At 37.1% G+C, this 26257-nt stretch overlaps 2 protein-coding genes across 2 annotated transcripts; one reads left to right on the top strand and one right to left on the bottom strand.

The window, feature by feature from the left end:
* The first annotated feature begins 1192 nt into the window (after positions 1-1192).
* LOC111493337 (probable serine/threonine protein kinase IREH1) lies at positions 1193-21691 on the top strand. Its single transcript, XM_023143001.1, has 18 exons — positions 1193-2194; positions 6869-6933; positions 7160-7342; positions 7436-8803; positions 11424-11596; positions 11779-12025; positions 13679-13771; positions 13855-13995; positions 14095-14187; positions 17006-17210; positions 17486-17571; positions 18997-19085; positions 19532-19583; positions 19670-19726; positions 20004-20174; positions 20280-20357; positions 21174-21342; positions 21424-21691. The coding sequence occupies exons 1-17, from the start codon at positions 1486-1488 to the stop codon at positions 21252-21254; spliced, it is 3891 nt and encodes a 1296-aa protein (XP_022998769.1). The 5' UTR covers positions 1193-1485; the 3' UTR covers positions 21255-21342; positions 21424-21691.
* A 545-nt stretch (positions 21692-22236) lies between these two features.
* On the bottom strand, positions 22237-25631 carry LOC111493338 (probable inactive receptor kinase RLK902). The gene is made up of 2 exons (XM_023143002.1): positions 24124-25631; positions 22237-23018 (listed from the first exon to the last, which is right to left on the bottom strand). The coding sequence occupies exons 1-2, from the start codon at positions 25448-25450 to the stop codon at positions 22363-22365; spliced, it is 1983 nt and encodes a 660-aa protein (XP_022998770.1). The 5' UTR covers positions 25451-25631; the 3' UTR covers positions 22237-22362.
* Between the last annotated feature and the right edge of the window lie 626 nt (positions 25632-26257).

The following is a 26257-nucleotide window of genomic DNA, read 5'->3' as shown; positions in this document are numbered from 1 at the left end:
AAAACCGAAATTGTGAATGTCTTATGTTTTTTCATAGCTAAAGTTCTCGATGCGAGAAATTACCCAAACATTCATTTTCTTCAAGCTAAAGTTGTAGAAATTCGCTATCGAGATCTCACATTGGTTTAATAGGAAAATGAAACAATATTTGTAAGGGTGTGAAAACTTCTCCTAAACGAGTTTTGAAATTGTGAAGTTGATGACCGATATGTAACGGGCTAAAGTCAACAACATCTATTAGTGGTAGACTTGGCTGTTACAAATGGTATCAGAGACGGTCACCGAACGGTGTGTCAACGAGGACGCTATGTCTCACTAAGGAGTGAAGGATTGAAAGATCTCTCATTGGTTGAAGAGGGGAAATTTCAGTCACTAAAGAGTGTGGAAACCTCTCCCTAACAAACACGTTTTAAAACCGTGAGACTAAACGAAGTCCAACTTGAAGTAGTAAATTGAATCGATTATTGCATAGAAAAGTTTGATTTTTCTTTAACGTGACACTAATTGCAACTCGAGTTCGACTTCAACGAAATTTGACTCATTTAATGTAACTAGAGTTTATCAACAATGTTTTTTTACACATACCTTAAAATTCATATTGCACGATCAGATTCATATTATTCTCCACTTATTCAAAAGAATTCACTCGTAAAACTTTATATCATTATAAAATTATTATAATCATATAAAATTTTAATATATTTTACTCCACTAGATATGCAAGGTGGAGTAAATATTTATAATATTAAAATTATTTATTCGAGGATAATTATTAAAATTTACTAAAAAAAAAAAAAAATAAAACCTAAAAGGAAAGATACATGAAGCAAAATTAAAACATAATTGGCTTAAATTATTTTAATATTTTATTTATAAGAAATTTCCTAACATTTCTAGCTAAAATTATTTTAATATTTTATTTATAGGAAATTCATTTCTGGTTAAAATTATTTTAATATTTTATTTATAAGAAATTTCGATAACATTTCTGGCTAGAACATCATACCATACCAAACACAGTTATTTAATTTTGGGCGTTATTTTTTCACATATAAATTTTTTTTTTTCGGCGCAATGAAAATATTTTTGAAATAAATTATCGAGGAAAATATTAATATTTTTGAACGTTTAAATGCATTTAATTTTCAACTTAGGTTTGGTTGATGATAGGTATAAAGGTTGGAGGAAAAGGAAAAGACTTTTTGCCCTAAAAAAATGAAAGCAAGAACAGAGCACAAAAATTGATCAGATTTGTTCGCTAGCAGTTAGCACACATGGCTGTCCTTCCCTATTTTTCTGTATTTCTCCATTCCATGTCCTCTCAAGTTCCACCCACAGTCCACTCCAAACGTTTACTTTCCTCGCTCTCCACTTTCAAATTCCTCCCATTTTCTGTTTCAAGCATTTCTCCATGTTCGTCAATGTCGCTCTGAGCGCCAAACTTTGAACACTTCCTTCAGCAGTAGCACAAGAATCGCGGTTACTATGGTATTCAAAGGCAGGTTTTTCTCCTCCTCCAAGAAGTCTGATTCTTCCAGTCCCGATGGATCCAGTCCCCGATTCCTTGGTTCTAACTCGCCCAGTAGATCCGACAAGAAGAAGAACAAATCAGCCGCCAAAGATGAACCCCAGATTTCTAATACCACTACTAGTAGCTTCAAAGGTACTGTTCTGAAAGATTCTACTAGGAGTAAGGATTGGAAACGAAAAGATGGTCAAGTTTTATTGCCGACTGAGACGCCATCGAAGTCCGAGGCAATATCTGGATTGAGCTTAGGGCCGAAGGTTAAGAAGTCGAGCGATGTGAAGGATGTGGCCTCATCGGTTTCGCCTATTCTCGCATCATCCCTTGGATTGAATAGGATAAAGACAAGATCAGGCCCGTTGCCGCAGGAGAGTTTTTTGGGGTTTAAAGGTGATAAGGGCTCATTGGGTTCGAGCAATCTTTCCAGGAACTGTGGCAATGGAAGCTCAGGCTCGAATTCTGGTTCGACATGGTCGGCGTCTTCTAGTGGGGGGAAGAGAGAGGCGGCGAGCCAGAAGAGATTGGGGTTTCAGGACAATTTTAAAAGCTATATTCACAATGCTAGCAATCCCGACAATATGGCAACTGGTAATGCAGCATCTACTGAAAGGAGTCCAAATTTGTTAGGACAGCCTCGGTTGCAGAATGTCGAATCATCCAATGAAGCTGGTATTGTTTGCTGGTCTCTAATTTTGAAAAGCCTGTCGATATCTTGATTTTTGAATTTTGTACCTTTGTTTGCTGTGATTTTCTATATCCGCCTCGTCAATAATCAATACTAAATATCAAGTGCTGGAGGCACTAGTCAAAGTTTTTGAATAAATGCCCTCTATGAAAATTCGCTCTGAGATGTGGTTGAGCAATATTGGATCAATGAGTACTAACCATTACCTTTCTCCAAAACGAGTTAGGTTCATTCATAAATCTTCAGCCCCACTTGGTGATACGAGCACAATTTCTTTGTTTTACCGAGCCCCCATCACTTGGGAGCTTAGAGGATAATTTCCAACTAACCAAATGTTAGATTTACCTCATTATTTCCTTCCCAAAAGAAGCTATTGTTGAAGGAATGAATTAGGAATATTTGTGTAATTTCACTAACTAGAGATATTTGTGTAATCCCATTAAGTGTTTAATGTACTTGACATCCCTAATTTTAGATTTATTGTTACTTGTATTTAGGGATTTATTTTTATTTATTGTTACTTACTATCTAGGGATTTAGTTAGTGTATTATAAAAGACACATATACCTCTCTTAAAAATGAAATGAAAAGCAAGTAAGATAGTTTACAATTGCACCGGTTATGAACTATCCTTCCCAAAATGAAACCCACATGTGTGGGGATATGGAAAAGCGACATGTAATATAACAAAATAGTTGACAGTACTAAGTTGCAAAGGCATAACCTACCTCGTCGAGAGAGTTTAAGACACTTCCATCTATTGAACTCTTTGAGAATTTTGTTGATCAGGTTGCCAAAAAACCAAAGATTTGATGCCTAGTGTCATGGTCATGTTTGTCTAAGGCGTGTTGTCAGTGGCCGTGTATCGGATGTCTCGGTCATGTTTGTCTAGGATGTGTTGTCCATGGCTGCATGCTCATTCCCAAACCCCTTTTACTTGCTTTCATATTAGATAAGCCTTTACTATTCTTGTTGTGTCAATACGGGGTGTATGATTGGTCACCAAAATTATGTCTACAACCGCTAGGGCTAAAATTCTCCAAAATGTACTATAGGGGATGTGACTAGTTGTCAATTCTTCCTACCCGAGTTATATGGTATCAAAGTCGTCGTTGTTGCTTATTCGCTTTTAGCTTATAAAATTAATTTATTTCAAATTGTTTTGAATGTATTTCCTCGCTCATGTTTTCTAAAACATTTCTTTCAAACGTGACCTGAGGCTCAATCATACATCAAGATTGTCCGCAAAGTCTGACTTTCGTATTGCTGATTAAGTTGCCGGGGTTAGAACAAATGCCGTACAATCGTTGTCCCGCTACCATTAGAGTGCAATTGTGCACCTGACAAGAAAAGATAAAAAAAAAGGAGATGCTCCCCCTTACTTTTTAGTTGCAAATTTGCTTGAGAAAGCTTAGAATCCCCTATGTAGACCTTGCATAATGCTGATTTCTCCCGATTCACCTTCAATTCATAGAAATGCTCCAATAACTCAATTGTTTGGATCTGTATCTCAAGTATAAAATCATCAAACTTCTAGAAAAGCAAAGTGTCTTCAACAAATTGAAAAATGAAATATGTGTTGTGACGCCCCACAACCAAAACCTTCGTATGATCCTCTATCATGGATATTCCCAACTAGAGCACTCAACACATTTTTGAATAAGGGAAGAGTCTTGTGGAATGCTTGCTGTTTTATTGTTATTTGGGGAGTGTTTCGAGAGGAATTGTAGGATTTTTAGACGGGTGAAGAGATCTTTGGAGGAGGTGTCACCGGTTGTGAATACGTCCTTTGGGTTTTTTGTAATTATCAACTTGGTTATATTCTTTTCGATTCGTGTTATTTCTTGTAGTTGTGGGCTTAAAGCTTGGTTTCTAACCAAAAGAAACTAGAGCACTTAACATCTCTTCTACTAATAAGAATAGAAAAGGTGAGAGTGGATCACCTTGCTGAATCCCACAGGTGGCTTTAATCCTTCCACGAGGGCTCCTGTTGATGAAGATAGAAAACGTGGGATCTCTAACACAACCATGAATCCCTTGAATCCAGTTACCAGTTAGAACTTCTTCAAGAAAGTCCTAATCTACACTATCAAATGCCTTTCAATGTTAAGCTTAAAAAATCCTACCCTACTTCTTGAATCTATACTCTTTGACGACCTTGTTAGCTATAAGTTTGGATCAAGGATTTTCCTACCTTTTATGAAAGCACTTCGAGAACAAGAAATTATAGAGTTCCCGACTTTCTTCAAACATTCGGCTAATTCTTGAGAGTGAAAAGTACAAAGCGAAAAGTGAAACAAAGAAGGAAAAAAACAGTACAAATTAGGAAGAATAAATTAGAGTATCCCAATTTGTGTACAAAGCACTTGAAGAATAACGATCAAATTAGTTGGAAAGATCTTTGAAGACCATAATTACAAAAGATCACAACTACTAGGAAGTGTGTTGAACAATATTACCAAAAAAAAAGGGGGTAAAAAGTGACTTATCTTCAAAAGTTCCATGGTTTCTTTCCTTCCATATAAGGGTTTTAGCTTTGACATTCCACAAGATCTTGACCTTCCTTTGACACTCCTACTTGAAGTGCTTCCATCGACCAATCATCCACACTTTGCATGTAGACATGGTAATAAACCATTCTTCTTTAAAATGAAGGACCAATCTGTTATGAACAACGAACCTCCACATTGGTGTGATATTGTCCACTTTGAGCATAAGTTCTCATGACTTTACTTTTGGTTTCCTCAAAAGGCTTTATACCAATGGATATATTGTCCCTCACTTGTATACCCATGATCTTCCCATTGATTAGCCAATGTGGGACTCCAACAATCCTCAACAATCCTCCCTTCAAACAAAGTACACCATAAAGTCTCCCCTGTGGTCTCCTTCTCTAGAGCTCTCAAACAATCTCCTCTTAATTGAGGCTCGACACCTTTCTCTGGAGCTCTCGAACAAAGACCCTTTGTTTGACACCTGCACTATGACCATACCTTTGAGACTCATAACTTCTTGTTCGACGCTTGAGGATTCTATTGGCATGGCTAAGTTAGGATAAAGGTATGACTCTGATACTATATTAGGAATAACAGATCTTCATATTGGTATGATATTATCCATTTTGAGCATAAGTTCTCATAATTTTGTTTTTGGTTCCCCAAAAGGCCTCATACCAATGGAGATTGTGTCTCTCACTGTATTCCCATGATCTTCCCTTTAATTGGCCAATGTGTGACTCCAACCATCCTCAACCCAATCTTTGTTAGTAAAAGGTCAATGCTAGGCCGAGTGGTCCAAAGACTCAATTCTCAATACAAGCAGCACATTGAAGGTGAAATAGTCCAATCAGGAAATTTTCTTTGAAGCTTCTCGTATACATTGAGACTAATGTAAGCAGGCAATCTTAAAAGGTACTTCACCTTTTCTGGAAATTTGTAACTCCAAACCAATTTAACTAAGGGAGCTTGTAATTTCAATGGTGTGGTGGAGAGCTTAAGAAAAGTAGACTCTGAGGAGAACTTTCTACCGGAATTGATTGTCAAAAGACCTTATCATGACCCTCACCCAATCTTACCGAATCACTTTTCTCTAAAAGGGCAGCCCATCTCTCTAGTTCTAAATAGCTTCTTCTCACTTCCAAATCTCGGCCTATTGATACTTAACCCAACAATTTGAGGTAAAAGCACCTCCCCCTTTCTTTAAAAGATCAAATATGCATTAAGAAACAGCTTTAAAGAGAAGGACAATATCAGCCTGAGGGTCTTCCCATGAGCAAATTCTTCTACCATTCTCCACTTTAAACTTGAAAAAGAGAAAGGAGGCACAGCCTTTAGCAATTTTAAACTAGATTTACCCTTGCTAGTACCTTTAGGGGGTTTAATTACCCACCTTGACATCTCAATCTCATAGATGCCAACAATAAATCCTATCTACAAAGTGCTATCCTTTTGCATAAATCTCTATAACCATTTCATCAGAAAAGCATCGTTTCTCAACTTGAAAGAACAAACCTCAAGGTGTCTAAATATGTAGGCTTCGAGGACTACTTCCAGCTCATTGATTGGAAACACAAGCTGTAAATGCCACCATTCCAGATGAAGTCCCTCATCAGTTTCTCTCAAGACTAAGATTTGGTGACTTTGATGTGAGCTTGAAGAAGGGATGAGTAGAAAATGGGTTAATGATTTAAAATCAATTGAGCCAAAGTTAATCTCCATCAAAGTGCTGAAGAGTCCTCCATTTCTCTAGCTTAGGTATAAGCTAACCATTAGCTTTCAAAAAGTACAAGCTTGATGGTTTACCCTAGGGGGAAATCAAGTAGGAAAATGGCAATCCTTTCTTATTACAAGCCAAAGGGGCGATCGGATCACCACAGGGGGTGATAGGGAAAGTTAACGAAGTATGAGGTACTCTTTATGATGCATGTTGTTTGAGCCTGTTCCTTTTTATTTGCTTGCCCTTTCATGGGTACCTCAAACACTTAATCTTGTATTGTCATATTTGTATAATGGCTGCTATATCATTTTTTAACACTTAATCTTGTATTGTTGTATTTGGCTAATGGCTGCTGTATCATTTTAGAGGTAATTATATTAGCATAACTAGATAGTTATTATAATTCATTTGACATGCGTCTAACATTGTGACTAACATTACAGGACGCAATGAATCATCATGGGCATTTTCAGAAGGATCAAGAAACATAGATTTCTGTACGCCTGAGGTAATGTTAAAATATACTTTTTATTGGCACTTTCAGTTTCATCTTTCCTTATAATTGCAAGATTGATAATCTTTTATATATTTTTTTTGACTTTCATATATCTTACCTTTTCCATATCCCTCTGTCCTCTTTTATTTTAGTTTTTTATGAATCTTCTTTTTCTTATGTATAAGAAATCATCATTGTGTTTATGTTGTGATATTGCTATTGATACTCGTTTTTCCAGTCTTCTTATGATTGCGAAAATCCAAAAGAGTCTGAATCTCCACGCTTTCAAGCTATACTTCGAGTCACAAGTGCTCCTCGAAGGAAGTATCCTGCGGATATCAAAAGTTTTTCCCATGAACTAAATTCAAAAGGTGTACGACCTTTCCCACTCTGGAAGTCACGTCGTTTAAATAATTTGGAGGTGCTTTCTTTTCTTTGTGTATTACATTTTTCTAGCTCTGTTGTAAATTATGCTTCCTGAAGCTTATGTGTTTGTAATCACATTTTTTTGCAGGAGATCTTAGTTATGATACGAGGAAAATTTGACAAGGCAAAGGAAGAAGTAAATTCTGATTTGGCCATTTTTGCTGCTGATCTGGTTGGAATTCTTGAAAAAAATGTTGATACTCATCCAGAGTGGCAAGAGACCATTGAAGACTTATTGGTTTTAGCTCGAAGCTGTGCCATGTCATCTCCTGGTGAATTTTGGCTTCAGTGTGAAGGCATTGTTCAGGAATTGGATGATAGACGTCAAGAACTTCCTCCAGGCATGCTGAAACAACTTCATACTCGAATGCTGTTCATTCTCACTAGATGTACCAGGCTACTACAGTTCCATAAAGAAAGTGGCTTAGCAGAAGATGAAAATGTTTTTCAGCTTCGTCAATCACGAAATCTGCATTCTGCCGATAAACGTATTCCTCCAGCTATGGGAAGGGAAATGAAAAGTTCTAATGCAGCCAAGGCTTCTAAGGCAGCTTCATCCAGGAAATCTTACAGCCAGGAGCAGCATGGCTTGAACTGGAGCAGAGAACACGACATGCTGCCTAGGAATAATGTCTCTGCATCTTCTGATGATACTTCAAAGAAGTTGGAATCTCCTACTGGCAGAGACCGGATGGCTTCTTGGAAAAAATTGCCTTCTCCGGCAGCCAAAAGTGTGAAAGAACCTACTTTGAAGGATAAAGGTGATAATAAGAGTTTTAAATCTTTGAATGTGCCAAAAATCAGGACTGATGTTTCTGAAACTGTTTTTGCTGCTGCAAATGAGCTTCCTCTGCCAAGAGATTCTCATGACCAGCCTACCAAGCACCAACATAAACCTTCTTGGGGTTGGTGTGATCAACCATCTGTATCTGATGAGAGTTCAATCATTTGTCGCATTTGCGAAGAAGACATTCCTACTGCAAATGTGGAAGACCATTCAAGAATTTGTGCAGTTGCTGATCGATGTGATCAAAAGGGTATAAGTGTTAATGAGCGTCTACTCAGAATTGCTGAAACTCTAGAGAAGATGATCGAGTCCTTTTCGCAAAAAGATTCTCAACATGTAGGAAGTCCAGATGTTGCAAAAGTTTCAAATTCTAGTATGACTGAAGAATCTGATATTTCCCCGAAACATAGTGATTGGTCCCGCAGGGGCTCAGAAGACATGCTCGATTGCTTCCATGAAACTGAAAATTCTGTTTTCATGGATGACTTGAAAGGTTTACCTTCCATGTCTTGTAAAACTCGTTTTGGTCCAAAGTCTGATCAGGGTATGACAACATCATCTGCTGGTAGCATGACTCCTAGATCTCCTTTATTGACACCAAGAACCAGTCCGTTTGACTTGTTTTTGGCAGGGAAAGGTGCTTACTATGAACACGATGATCTTACACAGGTATCCATTATGTCAATATTCATTCCTTTTGGACATTTTATAATCACAAAATATACATTTTTTTTTTTTTTTGCTTGTTTCAGATATTTGAAGAGCCAAAATATAGTAAAGGAAACAAACCATAGTGTAGATATTTTCTCCAGTTAGCAATAAGTTAATTTATTATTTTTCCCAACTTATATTTTTAATGACTAGAAACAATCTTAATGGAAAACCCTCTGTATCTCAGCAGAAAAATGTTATGAACGAAGAGTTACAACAGTATACAGAGTAAAAACTCTAAAAGGAACAATGAAAACAAACTTTATTTAAAAATTAGAATAAAGCTTTACAAGTTTATAAATAGCTGCTTGGGCAAAACTTAATTCCTTCTTTACTTCCTAGAAAAACACTTATTTCTTAGAAAATCTTGGTTCCTTCTACCAAAATTCTCCAAAACAAAGCTTTTATTGTGTTGAACCACAAAACTCTCTCTCTCTTCTTTTTTTTTTTTTTTTTTTTTTTTTTTTTCCCTGAAATCTTGTCCGCTGAAAAGTTGGAGAATATTATTTTTGATTGAAGCATCCCCAAGACAATCCTAGATCTTGTTGGACATGAGCCTATAAATCAGAACTAAAAGTTCTTTTTCTATGAAAAGAGCAACTTTCATTGAGAATAAATGAAAGAATACAAGAGGGCAATATAAAGAAAGAAAAAGGAAGCCCAAGCCAAAAGGAGCCAGAAAAAACAAACAAAACCTAGAAAAAAATTGCAGAAATGAACTCTAATTCAAAAGAATGATAGGTATAGGATATATGCTGAAGTCCAAAGACGCCCAAAGGGAACATTAAACTTAGCCATGGCCCAAACATCCTACCAAGAAATTTCCTTGTCAGTAATTCTCTCACTTTGAATATTCCATAAAATCGTGAAAAAAGTAGTCCGCCAAAGAAATGCCCCTCCATCATGAAGGCGGTTGACTAATCCTTCTCCATCACAAATAGTCGTGCACAGACACTATCCTAGATTGCTGAAGCAAACTAATAGCCCAACAAAACATGATCCAATCATTCCAAGGCCTTCTTACACACCCTACTCCACTGTAGACTCAACAGAATGGAAGATGATCTCTAAATACTATCCGTGGTGATAATCCTCCTGTGGGTAATCTGCCAAGCGAAAAATCTGACCACGTAAAAAATTCAAACCTTTCAAACAAGGAGAACAAACACACCGTGGGAGGGTTGTCACACAAAATGGAGAAAAAGAACTTCATAAAAATTCTCAAGAAGGGTTAGGAGACCACAAACCAATATCCCTAACTGTCGGTGAGGACCATGTTCAGTAAAGAAAGGCAAAGAGACATCCACAGATTCATGATTAGACAAAGGGTTAGGAGACCACAAACCAATATCCCTAACTGTCGGTGAGGACCATGTTCAGTAAAGAAAGGCAAAGAGACATCCACAGATTCATGATTAGACAAAGGCTGATAAAACCCAAAGTTCAAGAACAATGAAACAATGAGCGAGGAACATCATCTGCTGCTTTTCCACAAAGCACATAACAGCTAGGCAAAAGAGTCCAAGAGGGACAACGCTCGTGAAGTTTCTTTGAAGTATTTAAACCTTCGTGAAGAAAGATCCAAAACAAGGAATTCACTTTCCTTAGGCATTTTGTTTTCCATAAAGCATCCATAACCACTGCAGGGAAAGACATACATATCCAGATTCTTCACTTCGTTGTGTTTTTCCGATCAAGAAAAGAAGCTTTTCATTAAAAAGATGACAAGAGACTAATGCTCAAAGGAAACAAACTCCATGAGGGAGTGAAAGTAAAACAAAATTGAAGACAAAACATTAATGTTTTCCTTGCTTGTATTTTATTTAGATGTTTATCACCACCATTTTCCACTATTATTCTCCTTCTTGATAGGTCATGCATGTGTAAATCTATAGAGTGGTTCATTATTGTGATCCGACACTGTATCTACTAAATTAGTTGCCTCGTTGATTTTGGTCCATAATACTGTCTATGTGCCGTGTGAAACTTTTCTGTTATTTTGCAGTCCTTTTCTATCTTGTGTGTTTGATAGGTAGAAAACAAAAATCATTTATGTAAGATTTCAGTTGCATAATTTGGAGTTGGATGGGACAACCTGATTCAACAGAAAAATAGGTTGTTTGAGGTTGTGTCATGTGTTTGCTCTTTTCCATTTATCAATGAAAAGCTCATTTGTTGTTTTATTTTTGAACCAGATACAAAATTTTGCACCAATTAGATAGTTTTTACAGCACCATTGGCTTTTGGTGATTTCTGCTGTGAATTTCTATTTTATAAATGAAATTATTTCATGTAATGAAGGATGTTTTTTAGTAATATTATTGCTCAAAAAGAGTTCTTAATGGATGCTGACAGCATGAGCATATTATACTTTCATGTTTTGAAGGGTGGTAATCTTTCAGTCCTTCGTAAGCCATGGAGGATTTGATGTTGTTCTTTCATATTAAAATTTCTGTGGAACATTGAGTTTCCTATAAAACTGGAAATACTGCTTTTGTGATGAGCATAGTTGTCACTAACTCAAGGTTCACGAATAAGTTATTGTCCACTAATGAACTAGGACTGTCTATCTTTGCAGATCAGTGATCTTGCAGATATTGCACGCTGTTCAGCAAATGCACCTCTGGGTGATGATTGCTCGATGCAATATCTGTTGACGTGCCTTGAAGACTTGAGAGTTGTCATTAACCGCAGGAAGTTTAATGCACTGACAGTTGAAACTTTTGGCACTCGCATTGAAAAGTTAATACGGTCTGTAGCTTTGCAGGATAAATTTGATTTTCAAAGTAATATGCACTTCACCACATGTGTTGGCATTCGATTGTCAATGTTTTATATTGGCTCCCTTCATGCTAAATTTCTTTAGAGTGTTCTCTCAAATGTGTATACTGCCACAAACTTATCTCGACTTTTGATGAATGGTGATTTCATAGGGAGAAGTATTTGCAGCTTTGTGAGCTGGTGGGTGATGAAAAGATTGACATAGCGAGCACTGTAATTGATGAAGATACTCCTCTAGATGATGATGTTGTTCGTAGCTTAAGAACAAGTCCCATCCATTCTTCGAAGGACCGTACATCAATTGATGACTTTGAGATTATAAAACCTATCAGCCGTGGGGCATTTGGCCGGGTTTTCCTGGCTAAAAAGAGGACAACGGGGGACCTTTTCGCAATTAAGGTTAATTTTCACACTGACACTTGAACAATGTTTCCAACATTGTATCTTGTTTTTGGTCTCCCTTTTTTCGTGGTTTATCTTGTGCTTGTGATGGGTTTATTATTATTTTTGTTTTGAATAGAAATAATTTCGTTGATATATGAAATTTACAAAAGGTAGATAATTAATGAGAATTACAAAATGCATTTCTAGTTGATTAATTAGGGACCATAACTATATGAATTACAGACCTTAGACAATTTACATCAAGATATTGTATAGAAAATTACAAGATTGAAGAACGCTTCAAAAAGTTTCTCCTTGTCTCTAAAGACTCTTTGATTTGTTTCCTTCCGAAGGACTCAAGAAAAAGATCAAGGCATGTTCATCCACAGCGAAGTTTTGGCTTTCCTTAAGGGGTGGTTCTGTGTTTGCTCACTTTGTTTATAATTTACATAAAGAGCACCAACTAGGGGAAATGGCCTTGTATGGCATCTGTTTTTAGAGGAGGTCTTTGGGGATGGCTCGATGAGAGATCGAAAATTGGTCTCTCCAAATAGCTTTAGCCAAAAAATAATGCAATAGATCAACTGAATTGCCCATATCGATTAAGAGAGATTTGGTGGAGAAGATACCATTTGGGTTAGCTAAACATATACATATGTTTTCCCTTTGTGAGAACAATTGGAGAGTGCAAAAGAAAGATCCACTCATTCAAGGGCTTCTTTATCCTTCAAATTCCCACCAAATTTTAGATTCCAAAAGCTTATTATTGGGTTTCACACTTCCTTGACAGTGGCATGTTTACAATTCGACTCCCTATATGGGGGGGGGTGGCGGGGATGTTATTGTGAAGCTAATGGAGCCATAGATAACCATGGGATGTCTTGGAAAGGAGTTGCTGATCCATCTCCCACATGATAGTGAGTTTTGCTTGTAACCTGAGGCCTCTTGGCATAGTTTAAGGTGAACCATTCCAAATATCAAGATGATCTATTTACCTTTAATAAGCTTCCTCCAAATGTTATATTTTCCAAAATTGTATCCCCATATCCATTCTGCAACGAGTGCTTTTTTTTTTTTTTTTTTTTTTTCCCTCAATGCTTGAAGGCCAAGATCACTTCCTGTAGAATTTTGCTTGACATATTATAAAGAGAGAGATAATAAGTTGGGAGATAAGCAAGTGTGGCTTGGAGAAGAGTGAGTCTACCTCCCTTGGAAATAAAGGATGATCCCTATGATGACATCCTCTTCTTGATCTTTTCGACAATAGGGGCCCAAAAACAAACGTGGTTTGTGGTCTCATTTTTTATTGCTTTTAGGGTTGATAGTAGGCAGAATTTATTTCAAATGTGAGGTAATCACTGACGGCCAAATCAAAATCTTGTGACAATGTGGGATGCGACCATCTTTTGGGTCATGATTTGAATGCAATCTAAGAACCTTTACTGTTGAAAAAAAAGCTGGAGGAGCGGCGGTTAGAAAATGTCATAATATAATGACTATATGAGCTGTCTTAGTGGAACATTGTTTGTTTGTCATCGAACCTTAATTTTTATCATTACTCGTAAGCTAGATCTTGCTTATGATATGTTATTCCCTCTGCAATTAGGTATATAGTTTGAAATTATAGGACTTGAATGTCTTGATTAATTTTTATGTGAGCAACACCAGGTTTTGAAGAAAGCTGATATGATTCGAAAAAATGCTGTTGAAAGTATTCTGGCAGAACGTGATATTTTAATATCTGTGCGCAACCCTTTTGTGGTGAGCTTGTCTATTTGGTCATATAAGTTATGTATTGTTTTCTTTTTTGTTTTATTTTAGTAATAAAGTTAAAATCGTATCAGGTTCGCTTCTTCTACTCCTTTACTTGTCGTGAAAATTTATATCTCGTGATGGAGTATTTGAATGGAGGAGATCTTTACTCCTTGTTGAGAAATTTAGGCTGCTTAGATGAAGAGGTTGCTCGTGTATATATCGCAGAAGTGGTATGTATATGTTCCTTTTCATCTTTCATTAGGTCTGCAAAGTGAAAACACTTGTCAGTATTGCTAACTTAATATTTACTTGTTTCTTTAACTTTTCAGGTTCTTGCTTTGGAGTATTTGCATTCACTCGGGGTAGTTCATCGTGACTTAAAGCCGGATAATTTATTAATAGCACACGATGGTCATATTAAGGTAACTAATGGTTGTGAATATGTTTACTCTAATAACCTACTTAGGCTGGTTCATCATCTTCCTACCACATGGTTTTCCATTTAAAATGTTGATGTCAACTCCAAAGGATAAAGCCCCAAGAATGCGGGTATCTTATATTCTTTTTGGGAAGGTAATCTCATGTAGGACGTTTATTCGTTCTTCTTGTTATTTTCTTTAACCCATTGGTATTATAATCAATACACAAACACACATATTTATGTATTTTTCGGCAAGAAAGTGAGCTTTCATTGAGAAAAATGAAAGAATGTACAAGGAAAAAAAAAACCCAACAAAACAAAACAAAGGTCCTAAATTTTACAGAAAGAGTCTCTAATTTGAAAAAATCAAGTCAAGACCATAATTACAAAATAGGTAACAAAAAGAAAATAAACACGCCCCAATATTGCATTCAGAGATCTTGAGCCTTGAACCAATCTTGGAATTTGAAACCGCACAGATAAAAGATAGGATGCTGATAGAACCACATAAAACACTTGCAAAGAATGGAACCCCTCAAGTCAAACATGAAAGAGAGCCCTCTAAAATGACGCAAAAAGGCCAATGAAGACGAGATATAAAAATTCTCCAAAGCATCAGGGAAGCTCTGACAATTTAATGATCCAAAAACGAAGTGCTCAACAACAAATCAAGCTGAAAAATGCTTTGCTTAAAGCAAAGCTTTAGGCCCTAAGAAAGACTATTAGTATACAAGCTGGCAGCTGCCTTACCAATGAACGAATTAAAGACACTTAGAAGCTTGAAAGAATCCATAATAGGCAAAGAAGCTTGAAAGAAGAGAACAAAGCAACAATAAAATATTTACTTAAGTTAAAATATAATCTGCACCCAATGAGAAGAATACACTTTCGCTGCAAGGCTTGGGAGGTAAAGGATGTGAAAGGTCAGATGTTGATATGGTGACTTGCTTTTCGTAAGGAACCAAGAGTCGTGAACAACAATTATGTCTGAATTCAAAGTATTATCCTCGAAGATTGGATGGAATGAGGAGTTGGGTCCTCTTTTCCCAATAGAGGACAAATGATAGGTTGGAGTAAAACATTTCTTCACCTCTTTAACACTCAAGGGCTTTGAAGGCTTTAAAACCATAAGAGAATCTCCAAAAGGCGTTTCAAAATCTGAACAAGCACCACTTTCATGTGATTGGTGAGCAATAGACTCGAATTAAGAGCATTAATAATGAGATGCCTATTAAGAATTGGAACATGTATCAAAATTAAAATTTAGTGTATTGTATATGATAAGTTTTATTTTATAACTAATATAAATTTACTTTATTTATGTGTTATAAATAATTAAAGATAAACCTCTTTTCTCGATTTGAGTTGTTAAAGTTTACTGAATAGAAAAACAAAGAAAATGTTTTTGTCGTCACACCATCCCACCCCCTAAATCCAACCCACCAATCCACCCACGTGTGTCTAGTCTATCCCATTAAAAACATCTTATCTTCCACTTGGAGGAACTTCCTAGACTGAACTTTGCATTTCCTCAGGCCTCTATGACACTTCTTGTTCCTTCTTCCATCTTTGCTCTGTTTTTAATATTTCAATTTCAAAAATCCAAGTTCTCTTCCTTCTTAATTAGCCTAGTCGCACTGTGCGTGCCTATGTTTCTCTTCTTCTAGAAAACCCAAAATCTAACTTGTTCCACACTCTGCTTTACTTTTGTGATGGACTATACTTCTCTAATTTCTTTATAGTTTCCAGTTTATGATATTACATTTTGGATCAAGAACATTTATGCGTAGGACATATCCTGCACTTTAATCCTCCGTATTGAAAATGAATTAAGGTCAGATGGTCGAAAATACTTTTTGTTGTTAGGAAAGCTCTCATGTTGTTGAAGCAGGGCTTTCTAGTCTTTGTGTTTATCACACCTTTATTTCTCTTCTTGTCTTTAGTGCTTCATTCTGAGGAACATTTGGCTTGAAGGAGTAGTAGAAGTTAGGCCACGGGTTATTAAAGTTGGTTATTAAAGTTTATACTAGTAAGGGTAGAAAAGGGAAAACACACTTCTACTGGTTAGTTATGTTACATATGCATGGTAAATTGGGAGGGATGCGAATAAAAGTGAAGGGAAAGATACCAACTCTCTCAAACGGTTTGGTAACTTGTAGGTTGGTTTTCGGCCCAATTTTATGTTTCCCATATGTAAATAAACTCTAGATACCTAACATAGAGTCTTATAGTTATTTCGTTTCTTTAATAACTTTTGTTTTTTCCTTTTCTCTTTGTAATTTTCACTCTTTCGAGAGTTTGTTTTTTTGAGCCTTTTTGTTTCTTTTAATTAATCAACGAGAATTTAGTATCTTGTTAGAAAAATCACTTTTAATTGGAGTTTTCTATAGTTTTTCCTTGAAATAATACATACATTATCCATCGGAGTTCCTTGTTTTGAATGAGTCGATATCAAATCCATCGTGATGGTGTCTTTTGTCCTTTATCTTTGCTGATTATTCGGGTTATGATATTTGTAACAATTTGGGAGGCCATTACGTGGGATTAAGGCCTTTTCTCTTTAGTCTACCTTTGAGAATCTTGTTCGTTTTGTTTTTGACTTTTCATATATTCTCAACGGCCAATCAAAAATTATTTTCTTCTTAGAAAACATACATTTGACTACCATCAATGAAACTTTTGCTTCTCATAAAAAAAAAAAAAAAAAAAAAAAAAAAAAAAAAAATTTTTTTTTTTTTTTTTTNAAAAAAAAAAAAAAAAAAAAAGAAACAAACAAAAAATTTCTTTGTTACTTACAGAAGTTATTTTGCTTCATGTAGCTGACAGATTTTGGGCTTTCCAAAGTTGGTCTTATCAACAGTACTGATGATTTATCTGGACCAGTTGTTAGCGGTATCACTCTTCATGGGTATGATGAGCCTACAATGTCTGCTTCTGAGCATCAACAAGAAAGACGAAAGAAGCGTTCTGCTGTTGGCACACCAGACTATTTGGCACCAGAGATACTATTGGGAACTGGACATGGTTCGTATAGACCTTTTTTTTTTTTTTTTTCAATTAAGGTGGTATTGTAATCTTTTAGCTATCTTGAAGCTTTTCTTTTTCTTTTTTCTTTATTCATCTTTCAACTAACTCATCATGAAAGTGCGGTTAAAACCTAAAGTGTGTGAAGGTTTCTCTAGGTTGTTGCTAATATTTCTAGGACGGGAAGTTCGATCATTAGAATCTTGATTATCGTTGCAAATTATTTTACTTCTAATGAAACTGTCAACTCTGAATATTCTCCCTTATTTATGCAGGTGCCACAGCTGATTGGTGGTCTGTCGGGATCATTTTATTTGAGCTAATTGTTGGAATTCCACCCTTCAATGCAGAGCATCCCCAGGTTTGATTCTTGCCGTAAATTGTTTTCTTACTGTTTTCCTCTTTTCCGTTGGATCCTTTCAGTTGCCATCAAGATGTCGGGTGGGTTGTTCTTCTACTGATCACTCTTTTTTTTAGTTTGCAACTAGGTCTTCTTATATATTTAGTTTATATTAATCTCTTTCATATTAACTTTCTCATTTCCACCCCCCCTTTTTCTTTACCTTTACTTCACTCCGTGGCCTATTTTATTCGGAATTGATTATTTGAAATTGAAGTTTCGAGTCCCTTGCATGAAAATAAAGTTTCAAGAGAGGATTTGATCTGGCCCAGATTATGATTAGTTGTTATATTCAAATTTGTAAAGAAGAGGATAGGTTGTGTAACGACCCTAGATTTCTACTTAACTTAAGTTCGCTATTAATCTCTTTCATATTAACTTTCTCAAATTTCCCCCCTTTTTTCTTTACCTTTACTTCAGTCCGTGGCCTATTTTATTTGGAATTGATTATTTGAAAATGATGTTTCGAGTCCCTTGCATGAAAATAAAGTTTCAAGAGAGGATTTGATCTGGCCCAGATTAGGATTAGTCGTTATATTCAAATTTGTAAAGAAGAGGATAGGTTGTGTAACGACTCTAGATTTCTACGTAACTTAAAATCGCTATTGTATACATAACGTAATTATTTTATGCAGAAATAATCATTTGAAACTTCATCGTCATAAAACACCTATGGACTTACTTGTTCGATAACATCTTTAAAACAACATAATGAAATACTAAATAAACATTAAAAGTAAAAACACCCTATTCTAACTTAAAGTCTAAGAAATTAAATACCACTATCCTATGCATGTGCCATGGTCTCGACTTGCGATATCGTCGTCAACCGTACAGTGGTGCCTTATCCTTACTTGAAATAGAAGTAGCACGTGATTTGAGTATTTTAAGAAATACTCAGCAAGTGACTCCACTACTGGGGTTAGATGCAAACACATACAATCATGAATGAGACCTATCATTTCAATCCGTATTCCCTTAGGTGACTATCCTAAGCGGGTAATTGGGATGTTGCCTCTTGGCCCCCTTTGGCTCCCAAATCCTTGTTATTGTGGTTCATTATAGTGTTAGCCATCTATTCGGTCCATTGTTTTATTAGAATTGAAAGAATTGAGAGGATTTTAATTTCAAGTATCTTTCTAACTTTTTGTCTTAATTTGTCTCTTCTTGTGTTCCCTTTCTAAGTTTCTGTTGCCTTTTCTTTTCATGTTTTATGTCTTTTTTGATTTGTGTTGTAGTTTTCTTGTTTTGGTTGTTTTTCTTCTTTTCATTCCTGCCTCGTGGACATCTCTAGTTGTAGTGTTCATGTGATCTGTTATTTAGAATTCCGTAATTTTTAAAGATATTTTATGGTTTAATTTTACTTAACTTGATTTCTTTGTACAGACTATATTTGATAACATTCTCAACCGTAAGATCCCGTGGCCTCAAATACCTGAAGAGATGAGCCACGATGCTCAAGATTTAATTGATCGGTGGGAGAAACATTTTTTTATTATTTTCAATTATATTCTTTTGGTTTATTTGTCTACTTAGATGTTGAAATTTACTTACCTTTTTTTTATTATCGAGGATATTCTAGAGGAACGAGTAGGGGGTGGACTTAGACCAACAAATAAATATGTATTGTACACACACGTCAACCTGAAAACAAAGGATTGCAAAAGAAAGAAAAAGTTTTCTCGAATTCGTGGTCAAAAGTAATCATAACTACAAAAGAAAAAATTGGAAAAAGTAATGGAGCTAACAAGATTGAAACGTGCCCACAAGCACATGTCTAATACCCGTTGACACTCCGTCTTTCCTCGTGTGCCTATGCTCATAATATTAGTAGCTAGAGGCCTATCATTTTGCTACAAGGTTTTGGATTTTTATTAATTATATGTTTTTGGTTATGCAATATGTATTCGTTCTCTATCAGATTATTGACTGAAGATCCTCACCAGCGACTTGGAGCTATAGGCGCACATGAGGTGATAACACGATTATTTACTTGTTTCCTTGGTGCCCTTTGATCTTTCATTGATGCTTACATCATAGGAGCCAATTTATTACTCAGGTGAAGCAGCATATGTTCTTTAAAGATATTAACTGGGACACGCTTGCCCGACAAAAGGTATTATATTGCTAAGTTTAAGGCTTCTCAATGGTGTTCGTTTTCTAATTTATTTGATTCTTATTCCCGTAACGACATTTTGGGTTGCCTTAATCGACTTTTCTTCAATTTCTTTGTTCTTAGTTTTGCATTTTTGTATTTGTCACTCGTTTTTGTCGTTGTATCTTGAACATTTTATCCTTTTCATTAATCAATGAGAAAAAACAACTTCGGAAGTAGGTTGTAGATTCGTTTTATGGATCTGTAAATTGATAGATCGATTTTCAAATTTTCACAGGCTGCATTTGTTCCAACATCTGAAAGTGCTCTTGATACTAGTTACTTTACAAGTCGCTACTCATGGAATCATTCAGATGATCATGGCTATCCACCCAGTGAACTTGAGGATTCAAGTGATGCTGATAGCTTAAGTGGTAACAGTAGTGTGAGCAATCGTCAAGATGAAGTGGTAATTTACTCCCATCATTTGAAATACATTTGTTCATTTAGAACTCCTTAAACCGATCCTAATTGTGCTTATTTTTATTCATGTTCCTTGGCATATCATGAACAGGTTGATGAATGTGGGGGCCTTACAGATTTTGAGCCTGGTTCTTCTGTCAATTACTCATTCAGTAATTTCTCTTTCAAGGTATACGCTCAAAAATTATTAGTCCTGCAGTTTATGACGAATTCCTAGTTTTCCAGATTTCTGTCTGTCAAATACCGTATATACTGTTTGTTGACGATTGTTGGGAGGGAGTCCTACATTGGCTAATTTAGGAATTGATCGTAGATTTATTAGTAAGGAAATACATCTTCAATGGTACGAGACCTTTTGGGGAAGCCCAAAGTAAAATCATGAGAGTTTATGCTCAAAATGGACAATATCATACCATTGTGGAGAGTTGTAATTCCTAACATGGTATCAGAGTCATGCTCTTAACTTAGCCATGTCAATAGAATTCTCAACTGTCGAACAAAGAAGCTGTGAGCCTCGAATGTATAGTCAAAAGTGACCCAAGTGTCTTAACAAAAGGTGTACTTTGTTGAGGACTCCAGAGGAGTTGAGCCTCGATTAAGGGGAGGCTCTATAGTGTACTTTGTTTGAGAGGAGGATTGTTGAGAGGGAGTCGCACATTCGCTAAATTAAGAATTGATCATGGGTTTATAAGTAAAAAATACATCTTCATTGGTATGAAGCCTTTTGGGAAAGCCCAAAGCAAAGCCACGAGAGCTTATGCTCAAAGTGGACAATATCGTACCATTGTGAAGAGTCGTAATTCCTAACACTGTTTACCGAGTACTTGTGGAACATTCTTTACACTCCTCTCACGTTCTCTCTTTGTCGTGCCCCTTTTCTTGGTTTCTTAGAAAATATATGATTCTTATTGTGAATGAATTTGGAAACATGACATTTTCCTCTTTGTTATACAATTCATCCTTGTTTATGTTTCCTTGTAATCAGAATCTCTCCCAGCTTGCATCCATCAACTATGACCTGCTTTCTAAGGGTTTGAAGGATGATCCTCCCTATCACGATGCATAACTGTGTTAATCTTCGCACGTCTGCCAAATGCTTTCTGGCTATTGGTTCGATGTTCTTCCCTGTTTTGTATCTGCAATGTTCTGTACATGTACGTCTAAGTTTTTCCCCCTACATGCTTTAACTACATTTGTGATCAGTGTAGTGATTTTGATCATCTTTATAACTGCAGAGACAGAAAAGTTTTAGAAGCTAAAGCTGGTTTGTGATGCTCTCTTTCAAATTACAGACGCCATCTCCAAACCAGGTGGCTTTCGACTTTCGTGTTCCTGTTCACTGTGTTTCTCTCCTTCTCTCCACCCTCAAATGAGTTCAGAACTTGAAAATTTCCATTGCTTAAATGGTTCCCTTAACGTGTATACCTGTTTTCTTAGACAATCCATACATTTATGTATTCATAATATATATTATATATCAAGGAGAAGCATCATTGTGTACAGAATTTTCTTTGATATCCTTACTTACCCCACTCTTTCGCTCGGTAAAGCTGCTAATTCATTTGCCGTAGGTCATCTAGAGTGCTCCGCCCGCTACCACACATGTAGCGAGTAGGTTAGGTGCATGGGGCAGAGGGCTTATAGTGCTCCCTTTTCTTGAGTTCTCTAGATGCATGATGCATGGGGCATGAACTAGATGCATGGGGCAGAGGGCTCATAGTGCTCCCTTTTCTTGAGTTCTCTTGGAATGGGTTGTCTTGCTTGCTAGGAAGAAGTTTTTGGGCCACCATTTTATGTAAAATGTTAATTTTCATTGAACTAATGGATAAAAACCTTTTCCCGTTTTAATAAAAATTCTTTTATCCTTTTTGAAGTAAATTTTCAAAGATAAACAGGTGGTGGTGCTCAAGTGAGCACGGGATAGTTTCTACTATCCCAAAGAAACAAACCAAAGCATGAAGTTAGTAGACAAACAAGTTAAGGAAAGGAAACAGAAAAGGGTAGTTTGTACTAATAACAATAAACGTTAACCACAGCACCGTCATAAGGAAAGGAAACAGAAAAGGGTAGTTTGTACTAATAACAATAAACGTTAACCACAGCACCGCCATCACTACACCACATGCTACCAAATTACAACGACAATTAGCTATTACACAACCAACTAAACTTGCTCAAATGGATTTGGCATTCTGAATATGGGAGGTGGACGCACCAAAGGGCTTGTCAGCAGCACCAACGTTGTGTTGCTGGGGATTCGAATGGACGGAAGGCCTGCACAACTCCTCAATGCGGCTACTCACTTCATACATTGAAGGCCGTCTATCAGGATGCTGCGCCACACAGTCCACAGCCAGCTCCAACATTTGAACCATCTCCTCCTCAACGCTCTCGTACCTCAGCAGTTCGGCATCGAAGACTTCCGACCTCCACTCCTCTTGCAACACTGACTGCACCCATCTCGGTAGATCCACCCCTTCCTCGTTTAACACTGCATGACTTGGAGCCTTTCCTGTCAAAAGCTCGAACAGCAATACGCCAAAGCTGTAAACATCTGCCTTTTGTGATACTTTACGAGAATCTGTCACCTCCGGTGCACGATACCCCACCACTCTGATAGGACTCGATGCTGGGCCAACTAGTTGTGCTAGGCCAAAATCGGAGACTCGGGCATCGTAGGATTTGGCGAGCAAGATGTTGGATGACTTTATGTTTCCATGAGAAACGTTTGGGCCTTGAGAATGCAAGTACTTGATGCCACGGGCTGCTCCACATGCAATGGCACGCCTCATTTGCCAGTTCAATGGTGTCCTACCAGTTCCTTTGTTACCTATAGAAAGGAAAGAAAATGGTAAAAGGCTAATAAAAGTTGGGCAGATGAGGTGAAGTTTTATCTTTCTTAATGCTACTTGGGCTTTAAAGTTCATTGAAATTGCAACACTTTTACTTGACAGGAAGGAACTTTGAACGGATTCGATAAACAAATAACTTTTAGATAATGACATTACACTAATCAGCATCAATCAAAACTTCCGGCAAAGACATGAGGAATTTTAACCAGGAAGATAATTATGAGATCCAACGTCGATTGGGGAGGAGAACAAAACATCATTTAGAAGGGTGTAGAAACCTCTCCTTAGCATACCTGAAAGGAACAAAATTGCTAGCGGTGAGCTTGGACTATTACAAATGGTATCAGAGCTAGACACCAGACTATGTGCCAACGAGGAGACTAAGCCCCAAAGGGGAGAGAATTGGAGGGTCCCACATCGATTGGAAAAGAGAGCTGAGTGTCATAAAAAACGTTGGGTTCTGAAGAGTGGTGGATTGTGAGATCTCATATTCGCTAGGGAAGAGAACGAAACACCCTTTATAAGAGTGTGGAAACCTCTCCCTGATAGACACATTTTAAAAACCTTGAGAAAAAACCCAAAGAGGACAATATTTGATAGCAGTGGGCTTAGGCAGTTACAAATGATATAAGAGCTAGACACGGGACAATGTGTCAGAGGAGGCTACGCCTCAAAGGAGGTGGACACGAGATAATGTGCCAGTAAGGACGCTGGACCCCGAAGGGGGTGGGGATTGGGGGGTCCCAAATCGATTGAAGAAGGAAACGAGGTGATGTGTGAGTGAGACTAAGCCTCAAAGAGGGTAAACACGAGATGGTGTGCAAGCAAGGATGCTGGGCCCCAAAGGAGGTGAATTGGATGCTCCCACATCGATTGGAGAAGGGAACGAGTGCTAGCGAGAACCTCGTTGGGTCCTAAAGAGAGGTGGACTGTGAGATCCCACATCGGTTGGAGGGGAGAACGAAACACCATCATAAGGTAGTGGAAACATCTCCTTAGCAAAAGCGTTTTAAAAACCTCTCGATGGAAAACTCCAAAAACGACAATCATTCACATTTCTAAAAATAGAAAGAAAGAGCTTACCATGCAAAAGTGTAGATAAGCTTCCCATAGCCATATAATCATAAACCAAAAGCTTCTCATCAACACTATAATAATAAGCTTTAAGAGCAACCAAATTCTCATGTTCCATTACTCCCACACCTTCAATTTTCTCCCTAAATTCCCTCTCACAAACACCCACATCCTTCAATCTCTTCACAGCCACAACAGCCCCAATCTCCAACACAGCTTTATAAGCTGTCCCAAACGTTCCCTTACCCAACACTTCAGCTGAAGCCCTCAACAGATCCTCCAAATCAAACACCCTCCCAGCATTCCCAAAAAACACCAACTTTTTAGCACCACCAACGTTGTCATCCCCTTCCCCTTTCTTATTCTCTAGCGCCGCCGTAGCAGCCACAGAGCACCCATTTTCATACCCCCCATTCTCTTCACCAATTGCCTTCTCTCCTCGTACATCGACAAGGGCTGTCATGTCCAGAGTACTTGTTTTCCGACCGCTCTGCCTCCGACAAGAAACCATCAAAATCACACAAAACAAAACCAAACCCAGAACAGACCCCATCACAATCCCACCGACTGCAGCCCCAGACAAGTTGTTCTTCCTTCTCTTGTTCTCATTAACATCAATATCCACTGTCAATGGAACAATGACATTCCGAGAGCAATTCTCAAAGGGTCGCCCACAAAGTGGATTACCCATAAAAGCAGTAAAGGGAAACGACTGGAAACGACGAGGAACCGACCCATTAAAGAAATTGTTGGAAACATTGAACTGTTCGAGGTTAGGCAGCTTCAGCTCCGGTAATGAGCCAATAAGGCGATTGTTCTCAAGAAACAGAGTCTTCAGCCGCCGGAGTTTGTCGAAACCGGGAGACAGGACGCCGGAGAAGTTATTGGAAGCCAAGTTAAGACGAACAAGGTCATGAAATTGGAACAAAAACTCAGGAATTGGGCCAGAAAATGCATTACCCTGCAAGTAGAGGCTGCGGAGATTAGTGCATGCTGCAAGATCTGACGGAAGCTGACCCGTCAATGCGTTGAGTCGGAGACTCAAAGTGCGAAGATGGGTCAAATTTCTGAAAATGCCGGCCGGAATTTGGCCGGAGAGGGAAGCACCGGGCAAACGAAGAACAGTGACCCGGCTGCCCTGGCATTTGACGCCAGTCCAGGAACAGGGGGTTTGGTGGCTTGCATTCCAGAGCTCGATGGTTCGGCCGGCGAGGGAAGAACGGAGAGCGAGAAGAGAAGCCTTGTCGGAGGTGAGATCTGGTTTGACGGCGGGAATGAGGCAAAGGGAGGGCAAAAGGCAGAGCAGAAGGTGAAGCAGAAGGTGGGGAGGCTGCATGTTAGGGAGAGGTTATGGAGAGGGAGAAGAGAGAAACCCAGGTAAGGGGAAGAGATGATGTGAAGTGGGTTATGTATCCTGGTTGGTAGGGTTGAGAGGAGGAAGAAGAAGAAGAAAGGTACGGAGTGGCACAGAGCTCGAGACAGAGGTTGTGTTGGACTGCTACTGCTACATCCATCATTTCAAATGTTGGTCCCCCGTGTTTTTTTTTTGTTTTTTTTTTTATAATGAATTAAGCTGGTGTATTAAAAAAATTAATAAAAATTAAGTTTTAAAAGTATCTTTCAAACTTTTAAAAAAAAAATAAAAGATACATTTATGGTTGATTTATTTTAAACTTTATTTGAAAGTTTCGAAAATACTTTTAATTTTTAAAATATATTTATTGATAGTACTACAAAAATGTTAAAAGTTTGAAAATAATTTATAAGGGTAGATATCGATTTTTTTTAATTTTTTTTTATAAAGATAAAGGGGATTTGATGTTTCTTTTCAAATTTTATAAATATTTTTAAAACATAAAGGATATTTTTAATTTTTACCCACATTAATGATTCATTTAAAAATTTAAAGGTATTTTTAAGTTTATGTTTATTAATTTAATTAATTCTTTAATATTATTATAATATATTTTTTTTACATGTTTTTAAAAAATGATTAGAAATATTTTTAAAAACACTCTGATTTTTTTATAAAAAAAATTAAGCATTAAAAAATGATTTGTTTAAAAATGGGTGAAAAAGGTTTTATTCTAATTGTTCTTTTAAAACAGTTATTCAACAAAAAAAAAAAAAAAAAAAAAAAAAA

The sequence above is a fragment of the Cucurbita maxima genome, unplaced genomic scaffold (assembly GCF_002738345.1).
Source record: "Cucurbita maxima cultivar Rimu unplaced genomic scaffold, Cmax_1.0 Cma_Scf00018, whole genome shotgun sequence".
NCBI classification, from domain to species: domain Eukaryota; kingdom Viridiplantae; phylum Streptophyta; class Magnoliopsida; order Cucurbitales; family Cucurbitaceae; genus Cucurbita; species Cucurbita maxima.
The sequence above is the reverse complement of the archived record's forward strand: the minus strand, read 5'-3'. Positions and strand labels throughout refer to the sequence as shown.